Here is a 12,367-nt window from a genome sequence, read left to right on the forward strand (position 1 = left end):
AAAAACTGCTCAAACCGCAATTTGTCAATTCACTCTGCCATTTGGTTTATAATTTTACTCTTAAATCACTCAAACCACACTGCGCACACCCCTAGGTTTAGGTACTTTCATGGGAGGAATTATTCTTAGGGGCTATGCTGTTAACTGCTTTGTGCTTTTTTAGGTTGCAGTTGTGGAGTACTGCTCTCATGTGGCTTAAGGATATTTTTGTAACTGTATATGACAATACAAATAATGGAACATTTATAATTGATTACTGGTCAGATAGTTTGGTGTGATGCCTTTAAACTCGGACTGGACCGGCCGGTTGAATAGGTGACCGAACTTTGTTCCAGTCCAGATTTTAAAAACCGGACTAGACTATGCACAAAATCGGCTTAGAATTTGAAAACCAGAAGAACCATCAATTCAACCGAAATTACTGGTGAACGGGTCACAGGTTGACATAAGAACCGGCCGGATTTGAAGAATTGAAGTTTCTTCTAAAAATATTTTATGTAGAAGACTTGAATATGGAACCAAGTGCTTAAAAAGTAAGCACTCAAATTACTAAGCCATCATCACAATTGTTCACAATGTAATAAGAGCATCTCCAACGCTACACTTCTTTTTTCATCAAATTTGATGAAAAAAATGACGATTTTTTCAATTTGATACGAGGCGCTCCAACGGTGAGCATCAAAGCAGAATTGGGGAGGTGGTCGACCGGGTGGTCGACCGGCCGGTTGACCAACCGGTCGACCGGTTTGGGCAAATTTTTTTTTTTTTTTTTTTTTACCTGTTTGAACCTTTTTTGACCGGTTTGAACCTAGTTATTTCAAAGGGAACCGGTTGACCGGTTGGTCAACCGGCCGGGCAACCGGCCGGGCAACCGATGTATCTCTTTCAATGGTCAGTAACAGTGATTTGGTAAAATCCAGAACTTGTTCTCAGTTTGATACTTTTTTTGCTGATTTCTCATTTTGATATTCATTTGATGCAACGGTTGGAGCATGGAAAAGTACATTTTTCATCAAAATTTAAATCTGATATCAATTTTGGTTCACCGTTGGAGATGGTCTAAGTATGTTTACTATATACTCAATATTATCTTAATTATTTTTACTAAAAATCAATGTATAAAAAACACAAAATGAATTTTAAGAAATATTTTTTTTGTAATTGTTTATTATTTATTATTTTTTGTAATTTTAATAGCTATATTTTTTATACTTATAAATTTTAATATATTTATGACATAATTATGACATCACAGTTTAATTCTGCTTCACCCGCAGTAGAACCAATGATCCATCCACCCAGTTACTTTTTCGGTTCGCTCACTGGTTCGGTTTTCAAAACATTGGTTTGATGGTTATAAGTCATGTTCTTAATTTGAAGTAGAGATTAAGTTTCTTAATAGTTATAGGTCAAGCAAGCTGTCTATATTGTTTGTTGCATGGTTTATAAACAAGTCCAAGCACGTGGGCGGGCTGTATCTTTTTATATCCATTGTTAAGTTGCATATATAGAGTAAAAAATTTCCAGCACTTCAATTTATTTCGTTGCAAAAACATGGTCAATTTGGGCATGTTATCATGGCTTACACTTCCCCTTGAGTGCAGGTGATTGAAGTTCACATTGTATAACCATAAAGACAGGTTAATGATGATCAAACCAAGGACTATTGCAGAAAGTTGACATCGGTCCTGTTAATTCGTTGTCTCTCTCTCTCTCTCTCTCTCTCTCTCTCTCTCTCTCTCTCAAGATATGCATTTTGTACACATTTGTTCTTAAAATTCAAGGGGATTTTTTTTTTTCAATCAATGAGAATGTAATTATATGCATATAATTGAACATAAGGTACACTTGCTCTGTTTGATGTTGTTCTATTGATGTTTTTTTGGTTTCTATTGAATTAAATGGTACCTTAATTGAGGAAATAAAGTACAATGGTAGCTTTGGTTTCTCGCACTAGAAGGCATCGGCAGCATTACAACAAAGGTTCAATAGTCACCTTTCATTTTAAAACAAAACACTCATAAAGATAACTTATATTTTACATTTATAACGTCACTACCACGTCATTCTTGTGGTGTTTTTTTGTACGAATAGAGTTTTCCTATCAAAATATAGTTAATTCATGTTGAAGTCCTCAATTTATTTCGTTGCGAAAACATGGTCAATTTGGGCATGTTATCTTGGCTTGCACTTCCCTTTGAGTGCAGGTGATTGAAGTTCACATTGTATAACCATAAAGACAGGTTAATGATGATCAAACCAAGGACTGTTGCAGAAAGTTGACATCGGTCCTCTTAATTCGTTGTCTCTCTCTCTCTCTCAAGATATGCATTTTGTGCACATTTGTTCTTAAAATTCAAGGGTTTTTTTTTTTTTTTCAATCAATGAGATGTAATTATATGCATATAATTGAACATAAGGTACACTTGCTCTGTTTGATGTTGTTCTATTGATGTTTTTTTGGTTTCTATTGAATTAAATGGTACCTTAATTGAGGAAATAAAGTACAATGGTGGCTTTGGTTTCTCGCACTGGAAGGCATTGGCAGCATTACAACTAAGGTTCAATAGTCACCTTTCATTTTAAAACAAAACACTCATAAAGATAACTTATATTTTACATTTATAACGTCACTACCACGTCATTCTTGTGGTGTTTTTTTGTACGAATAGAGTTTTCCTATCAAAATATAGTTAATTCATGTTGAAGTCTCACAGTCCACATGTTATCAGCAAAAAGCATGGGATATTAATGAGAGAGAAATAGGACTTTGATAATCCAGATTCGACACAAAGTTATGCTATAGGGATCATGTTGTGTTCTATCATAGACTTCAGCATATAGAGAGCTAGCTCTTAAGTACTATGTTTTTAACCTCTTTATCTGAAAGTGCACATTGTGATTGTTAGTTAATATATTCTCTTTCTTTATTGCTATGATCTGACATTAAAATTTAGATTCCTCATTATTTTGGTTTTGCAACATGTAAGTATCTTAAACTTTACTAGATCCACCACACCATGTTGGTTAAATTGGTTATAGTATGTGAGAAAGTTAGAATTGTATGGTGAATGTGAAGAGAAGAAAAAGAAAAGAAAGACGAAGGAGATAATCGTGACATTTCGATTAATAGGCTTTGGGAAAATTGTAGAGTAGGATATCTATTAGTTTTGTAAGTAACAAGATGACCTTGAGAAAGTCCCATGGCACGAATTAATCATTGTGACCAACAGGATGATCTTGGGCAAGTTCCCTTGCACGAATTTTGTTAAATCCTTTCCTAACATCTTTGTCAATAGGGTCTATGCTTCCTTCGTCAATGAATGACATTGAGCCAAGTGAACTCTCACTTTGATACCACTTTCTTTTGGAATTAACACTTTGATACCACTTGATGCAGCAAAATACACGAGCAATATATATCATTCTGGCAAATGAATGGATTCTCAAATCTACGAGAATGATATAATTTTAAATGAACAAGGATAAGAAAACTCAATATATTGATAAGAAATTAACTTAAACTAGGAAGCTTTACAGTTCAAAGTTTTTTCATACTAAAATTACTAGCTTTCAAATAACCTAAATACTCTCAAAATAATAATAATAAAAATATAGTACCATTTTAAATCTTCTCCTACTACATCATAATGTTTTTGTTGTGAAGACAGATGGGACTTGCACAGGTGCCACTAACGGAATCACTATCCCTAATCATGTTGTTGAAGTGCTGCCCATCATAGCAATGTGTGCTTGATTAAAAGAACTTGTGAACCTATACATATGGCCACATCAATGCCAAGCAATAGCCTATATATAATCCAACTATTTTTTCATGAAAATGGAATACGATATCAAAGTCGAAATATAGCATGTATTTAGAGTGTTTGGTATAGTGTTTGGCAATATAGAATGTATTTTGAGAGTTTGGTAATGTGTTGGGATCTCATTGTAAACCTTGTTATATTTTTTTGATGGTCAGTTTGTGCAAAAAATGGAACCTAGACAGCTATAGATTTGTGTTGTTCATCGCTGCACTAATTCTCATCCCACGAAAACTAAATCTATAGCGACCCCGGTCTTTTCCCTTTAGATTATTGTATCCGGACTTAGGTTCCGTATATTCTGCCATTGTATAATTGTTGTTGTCGTCCTTTATTTTCTCATTTGGAGTTATAGGATGTGTTGGGCAGGGTTGTTTCAGGTTGGTTGGGTTCGGAAACCAAGTGTTGCTGTTCAGTTTTTGGGTTTCTCGCTCGAGCGAGGACTTGGTCGCTCGAGCGAGGGTTGTTTTGTGTCTTGTGGCTCGAGCCAGATTATATTCGCTCGAGCGAGCGATTGCGTCTAGTATAGGCCTGAGGGCAGTGTTTCTTCGCTCGAGCGAGATTTCCTTCGCTCGAGCTAGAATCCTGTCGCTCGAGCGTGCTCCTGGGTTGCAGACCTGAAGCATTGCATTCTTGGCTCGAGCGAGATTTGCTTCGCTCGAGCGAGGGTTTCGTGTGTCTGGTCGCTCGAGCGACCAAGTGTTCGCTCGAGCGAGCCTGTCGGGTTTATATACGCAGCAACGGTTTTTAAAACGTTTTTTTTACATTCTTTTGATCCTAAAACCCTAGTTCCGAGTTCTCTCTCCCTCTACTCACCTTCTCTCTTAGGTTTCATCACCTTTTAGGGTGTTTCTACCCTACTTGCTTTATTAAAAAGATAGAGTGAGTCGAGAGCTTCGTTTTAATCTGAGAGTTTGTAGTTTTGGAGCACTTGGGTTTTTGGGTCATCATCTCCGTCTTCTCCATTCGGGTTATTTTCTTCGAGGTAGGGATTTCCTACTCCATTTTATAAGTTTTGTTCTAAGTTTTGGTATATTGATATGTTGGGGTTACTTTGATAATTTTGGGTAAAACCCTAGTTGTATTACTAAATTAATTTGTATAATTAATTTAAGGGAATTGGGGAATTTGGTTAAATTCATGAAATTGAGGAATTCATTGATTAAATGGTGTAGTTGGATAATTTAAATCACTCGCCTATTGAATTGTTGATATATTTATTTCCAGTCTAGAAATAACTGTTTTGGGCTATCGGTGGAGGATAATCGTGATTGTTGTAGACATTGCATGTGGATTAGGAATAACTGAAACTAATCACATTGGTTAAGTCATTAATTTTGACTAATGAATTAATACAGAAAATACGTGTATTGATTGAGCATTGCATTTGCATATTGTTTGGGAGGAGATAGGGGATGTACTCCACGGTTTAGGGGAAGATAGGGGATGGACCTCTAAACCGGATTATTGTTTGGGAGGAGATAGGGGATGGACTCCATTAGCATCACTATTATGTGTGCTTATTATATTGAAGTGTTTTTACATGTTATTGATACAGCACTAAAATGTGTATCAAACGGGAAGTATGAAGTGTTTTGATATGAGCCTGAGTCTCATCTGTGTTGTTGATATTGGAAGTAATGTGAATATGTTATGTAGTTCACTGTTGTAAGTTTGGCCAGGTCCTGAGCCTTATTGATAATAATGGGAATTGAAACATGTCATAGACGTTAGTGTCGTGAGACTGTATTAAGTTATAATTGATTATCTTGGTTAACCATCTATTGAATGCTATAGCTTTATTCAATGCTTATATTTGGTTTAGTATTTTTCTACTGGGCTGTGGCTCACCCTTTATGGGAACATCATTTTCAGGTTCAGGTGATAAGCTACCTCCAAGGACTTAGCTTGGGAGGATTTGGCTTTTGGATTTGAAGAAGACTATCTTTAGTTAATTGTTTCTATTTGTTAGTACATGTAAACATTCAAGCCTAGGGCTTTACTTGTATTGAGTTAGAACTCATATTTTTTGTGTCCAAGTGTTGGCTTGGAAAGATGTTAGCCCGTAGGGCATTTAATTTGATGTTTCATGTAATGCTTTTATTTAGTAATACTCTGATGAATGAATTAATAAATTGTTTTCTTTAAATAATGCATGTCAATGATATATATATACAATGGGTTTATTTTGAGGGCGTTACAAAATCCCAGAATACCAAACTGGGCTTTTCTCCTCCCCTTCTCAAACCACTTGCCCAAAGCTGCCTAACGACAGACAGGTGAAGCTAAATTGTATAAATAAAATGATGGGTAGATTTATATCCAATAAAAATATTCAAAAAAGCAAACAAAAAATAGTGTATATATATAGTTCATCATCAGTGGATCTCCAAAGGACTTTGGAGATTAATTGGAGGAAAAATTACAGCTAAGACATACTCAATGCACCAAGTATAAATGAAGATATTATAGCAGACATACATATTCACTAAAATCATCAACAAAAGGAACTAAATCCCAAGAGGATAGGCATAGTTTACCAACACTAGATTAAGTTAAAAAGCTGTATCTAGCCATTCATGTGAAATAACAGCTGACAAGTCCATCTTTTGAGTCAAAAAAGTAAACGACATTCCTGGTCCAATCAGCAACTAGGATCCCCCATCTTTCCATTGTGATGTGTGGCAAATCATCTTCAAATCAGCTATTCAACTTCTTAGAACAATGATAAAATAAAACCAATAAGAAAGATAAGTTCACAGTAGACATCTATTTTCCTTTTTATCTTATTTTTTGAATAGTTTAATCATCTCATAATTTAAGACATATTTTTTCAGCTTGGCATCAACTTAGATGACACTTTCCTAGAAAGAACAGATACAGATATGGCATAAGGGTATGATACAATAGGTATACACGGATATGGAGTAGGCAAGAGAGGGTGTAGCAAGCACAAGCTGGGATGGAGGAGCAATTTGAGCAACTTGAATGGGTCTCCTCTGCAAAAAGATCTCTCTCTCTCTCTCTCCCTCACACAAAGTTTTTAAAGGCGAATGTGTATCTCGAGGCGTTTTACCCTTCATGAGGCGAGGCGTAAGCCTTAGGGCGTTGAGGCGTAAGCATTTCAAATTTCAAACTTTAATATTTAGTGAATAAATTAAATATTTTAAAATAGTCAAAATAAAAACAATTAAATATAAAGGTATAAATACTTTTCTCCTTAAGATTTTGAACATTCTACTACATAAAAGGAAGTTTTCCTTCATTGAAATTGATATTATTGACTTTAGTGATTGAGCTTCTCACTTGACCATTAACGATGTTTTTTTTATTATTGATCATTTACTTAATTTTTCCTGTAGAATATAATTGCAAAAAGGGTTTCTTTTTATTTTTTTATGTTTAAACAATCTAATAAGTTTAACAAAAGTCCAAGGCAACCTCTATATGTGCGTACTCTTTACATGCTTATGCGCAAAAACCGTACAAAGCACACTTAAGGCGCATGTCTCAACCTGTGATGTGCAAGCCTTTGGGGAGTAATGCCTAAAAATCAAAGCATTGATGCGTTTTACCTTAATCTCGAGGCGAGGCAAGCATCGAGATGAGTCTCAGGAAAGCCTTAAAAAACTCTACTCTCTCTCTCACACACACACACACAAACACAGGTGCACAAAAACACTCTTTGGTCTACAAAAAATGGAGGGCTTTTCTCATCTTGAGAGAATGGGCAGAGAACTCAAATACCACATCTGGTAATTTCCACAGACAAGCACACATTTATACGCTTACAAATATGTGCGAAGTATCTACATTTCTATATTTCATATTGACATTTTGGCATCTAAACATGTAACCCCCCCCCTCCACACACACACACACACACACACACACACATATATATATATATTATTCGTACGGGATTTTTATTGATAAATCCATCTTAGAGTTGTTACAATCCATTAAGTCCACAAAGGAATATTATAACCTGATTAGTCCTATATACTTTTCTTTTTATTCCATAAAGTCCATTTTTCTAATTTTATATTTTTACCTGGACTATTATGCCTTTATATATATATATATATATACTGTGTTAAAATAAAACACGTTCCCTGTGATTTCGTGAATTCCGTGGATTCCGTTTTGGCAGTTTCTATCATTCTAATTCAAATGGATACGTTTCTATCTTGCATGCTCGTTCTGAGGCTTTGATGTGCTAGGGTTTCATTGTTGCTGTTGTAGTCTGGTTTGGTGATTTTCGAGTGAAGACGACGAATTTGAAGGTGTTCGATTCTCAGATTTTCTAGAGTATAACTACTTCAAAGCAGTTGTTTTCGAGTTTCTGGACGATTGTAGGATTGCATGATTAAGGTTAGTATCATTTTGGTTATGAATACATGTTCACTTTATGTTTTGATTTGTATGATGGATCAGATGCTCTATTTTTTGATTGATATGGATCGGATGCTCTGTTTTTTCAATTATATGTATCATACGTGATATAATTGAGAGTATATGGATCAATGTGAATGTTTACATCGTGGTCCTGTGGAGGGGAGGTCATCAGATTAGTGATGAATGTGGATCTTCTATAATTCAGTGTATGTGGAACAATGTGAATGTTTACATCATGTAGTATTATGTGAAGAATGTGGATGTTTGCATTTTACGTTGATCTTTGCTTAATGAGGCTCTGTATGAGTGATATAATTCAGAGTATATGGATCAATGTGAATGTTTACATCGTGGTCCTGTGGAGGGGAAGTCATCAGATTAGTGATGAATGTGGATCGTCTATAATTCAGATTATGTGGAACAATGTGAATGTTTACATCGCGTTAGTATTACGTGAAGAATGTGGATGTTTGCATTTTACTTTGATGTTTGCTTAATGAGGCTCTGTGCGGGTGATATAATTGAGAGTATATGTGTCAGTGTAAATGTTTACATCGTGTTAATATTATGTGAAGAATGTGGATGTTCTCACTTTACTTTGATGTTTGCTTAATGAGGTTCTGTGTGGGTGATATAATTCAGAGGATATGTATCAATGTGAATATTCACATCTTGTTAATGTGAATTATGGATTTAACACTTGAACTGTACACGTGGTCATCTAATTTTTGCACAATGTGAATTTTCATATCGGTTTGGATTAGTGTTGATTGTTGTATTGTTGTGTCTTTATAGGAGATGGATACCTTTATGATGTTGGTGTGTACATATGGTTGTAGTACAACTGTAATAAATGTTGCCCACGCATTGTGTTATTCGCGTTTGGTGGACTGTTTGTGTGAAAAATGGGGGGAGTTGTCTGCTGGTTCTATTTCATTGTTTTGTCGGTTACCTGGGATTAATAGGTGTGATTTGGACAATGAGGAAGAATTTCAGAACATGTTACTGCTTACTAAATCAATGGGGGTACAACATGTAGAAGTTGTGGTTGAGTTGAAAAGTGATATTGGTCAGTCAACTAGCTCGAGATCGCTGCATGTGGGGATTGAGGAAGATATTAATGCAGTACAGAGATTTTGCCACCATAAGAAGAAGGTGTTGTTGTCAGCCCCTTGGGCAAATGGTATTACGCATGTGGGACAACGGTTTGTTGGAGGTGCACAAGAATTTCGTGATGTTTTATGTAAGTATGCCATCCAATGTGGGTTTCAATTTACGTACATCAAGAACGAGACAACAAGAGTTACTGCTGTGTGTGCGATGCGTGAGGAGAGAGGCTACTTGTGAGCTATACATTGTAGAGCACAACGAGCAAATGGTTTTTTCTACATCAAGAGGTTTAGTGATGTGCATAATTGTGGTATAGATGTCCGAACATCGAAGAATCCGCGAGTTAGTTCGGATTTGGTGTTGAGTACCATATCTGAAATTGTGAGGGACAAGCCGTTGACTCGGCCGTGTGAGGTGGTGACTATTTTGAAGAGGGATTATGGGCTAGATGTGAGTTACCATGTCGTATGGTTGGGTGTGGAGAAAGCAAAGGCTGGTATTCATGGAGATCACTCATTATCGTTTGACCAGCTGCGGTGGTATTCGGATGCTGTGATGCGGTACAATTCGGGGAGTTATGTCAATATTGACTATGATACGAGTAGTCAACAGTTTTGTCGTTTCTTTGTGTCATTCGCTGCATGTATTTCTGGGTTCAATTCTTGTCGGCCTTTATTATTCCTAGATGGAACATTCCTCAAAGGAAAGTACAAAGGTCAGCTACTTGCGGCAACGGCGAAAGACGAAAACAATGGTTAGTATTTTTTTCAGCTGTCTATTCATGTCAATATTCACTCAGAGCAGCATAGTCTGGACAAATGAGTGGCTGAGAAATTATAAGTAATGTGAACATTGACATTAGTATGCACTGATGTGGATGTTCACATCAGTGTATAATAATGACAGTAATGTGAACATTCACATTATTATACACTGATGTGAATGTTCACATCAGTGTATACTAATGTCAGTTGATCCATTAATGAACAGTACTGTGAATGTTCAGATTATCAATGACTCAACAATCAACAATGAATTATTAATAGTCGTTAATGTGAATGTTCACATCATTGACGTTTACGAACCCGAATCCAAATATAACAATAGTAATAGGGAAATGTGGATATGAACATTCACATTATCCGTTTCGTTTATTCACTTTGGAATATTATGAACAGTTGTGTATTGGTGTTGTGTTGTAGGTCTGTTTCCTGTTTCATTTGCGATTGTTGATTCAGAGACCATGGCCAATTAGTCTTGGTTCTTGCATGAACTTAGGAAGGTTGTTGATGGTAAGCGCCAGATTACTTTTATTTCTGATCGTAATCTTGGTCTGTTAGAAGCTATGCCAAAGGTGTTCCCATCGGCTCATCACAGTTATTGCTTACAACACTTGAAGAGCAATTTAAGAGACCGGATGAAAGGAATTGATAATGGATTCAGGGATCACCTAGTAAGTAGTTTGGGTGACTGTGCTTACGAGCCAACTGTGGTAGGGTTCCATGAAAAGCTTGCAAAATTAAAAGAGGAGGGCAAACAACGAGCTCATAATTTTTTCAAGGACTTGGCACCTGAGCACTGGGCAAATTCATACTTCAGGTAATAATAGTTTCCTAAGGTGTTCCATTTGTCAAGTTTAGAATGGTAACGATGTGAATTTTCAGTTTAGAATGGTAACAATCTTCCAATTGTGTTTCATGTTCAATGTAAATGATGTGAATGTTCACATCTACTAATGCTGACTGATGTGACAGATGTGAATGTTCACATCTGTTAATTTGTCAAACAGTCATGCAATGTATTACAGATTTGAATGTTGACACCTGTCATATTTTGTTGTTGTTAACATTCACATATGTCTATCATTTAAGTTGACAACATAATAAGAATTTAATGTTCACTGTTAATGATGTTAATGTTCACATCTGTCAACGCGAATGTTCAGACCTGTTAAATTCCGTATTGTACAATGTTTGTGATATTGTGCTGGGGCATGCGTTATGGGGAGATGACATCCAATGCGGCGGAGTCATTTAATAACTGGATTAAAGAAGCCCGTAATCTTCATATCACTCAAATGGTGGACACAATTCGTACTCAGTTGATGCGGCAAATGTCTGCACGGCGTGACCAAGCAAATAAATGGAATGAGCTTATTTGTCCTACATTCGAAACAAGGCTTATGGATTCGTTCAATGATAGCAGGTCTTGGCAAGTTAGCAAAGCCAATGAGGATGTGTTTGAAGTTCATTCGATACCATCTGTTACAGTTGATGTTCCGAGGCGTACATGTTCTTGCTTCAAATGGCAAATCAACGGATTCCCATGTGACCATGCTGTTATTGCTATTCAGAAGAGCCGCTACAATCTCAATGATTGTGTAGAACATTACTTTCATGTAGAGACATATCATGCAGCCTATTCGGGTGTCATATTCCCTATACCATCGGTGGAGAAGCCGCCTTTTGACCCCACGGACTTCACTATATACCCGCCAATTGTGAAAAGACCACCCGGAAGGCCGAAAAAGAATAGGATCCCATCAAGGGGTGAGAAACTAAAGTAAATAAGGTGCGGGAGATGTGATAAGTTGGGGAGCCATAATCGGAAATCATGCACAGAGCCGATATAGGATGTACATTTTTCTTTTCAACATTGTGTTTTACATTGGATTCTTATATTCATTTTTGAAATAAGATTGTGTTGTGTTGGCAAAGATTGTGTTGCAATAAGATTACATTGCGTTGGCAAACATAATAATGCATTAGTATTTGTTTTGTGTTTTATTTTTAATTTTTTAAGGCACCAATCTAACATTTATGTTGTTGTGTTTTGGATGAATGCATGATGTTAACTTTCACACTTGTGTAATATAATCACATTATGTGAATAATTGCACATGGGTTGAACTTTTAAACATTTATGTGGTGTGAATGTTCACTTTCTTGTTACTGTTAACATCATCATAGTAGATGACATGAACGTTTACATCAATGTAACCATTCACATCATCAACTCATAAGATGTGAATATTC

The 12,367-nt window shown here is 36.1% G+C and overlaps 1 protein-coding gene across 1 annotated transcript; it reads left to right on the forward strand.

Moving 5' to 3' along the window:
* Positions 1-11,340: 11,340 nt before the first annotated feature.
* Positions 11,341-11,898, forward strand: LOC145819437 (uncharacterized). The gene has a single exon (XM_082913432.1). The coding sequence runs from the start codon at positions 11,341-11,343 to the stop codon at positions 11,896-11,898; it is 558 nt and encodes a 185-aa protein (XP_082769558.1).
* The last annotated feature ends 469 nt before the right edge of the window (positions 11,899-12,367 follow it).

This window comes from Camellia sinensis, chromosome 2, assembly GCF_055761805.1.
Source record: "Camellia sinensis isolate YWXY chromosome 2, ASM5576180v1, whole genome shotgun sequence".
NCBI lineage: Eukaryota > Viridiplantae > Streptophyta > Magnoliopsida > Ericales > Theaceae > Camellia > Camellia sinensis.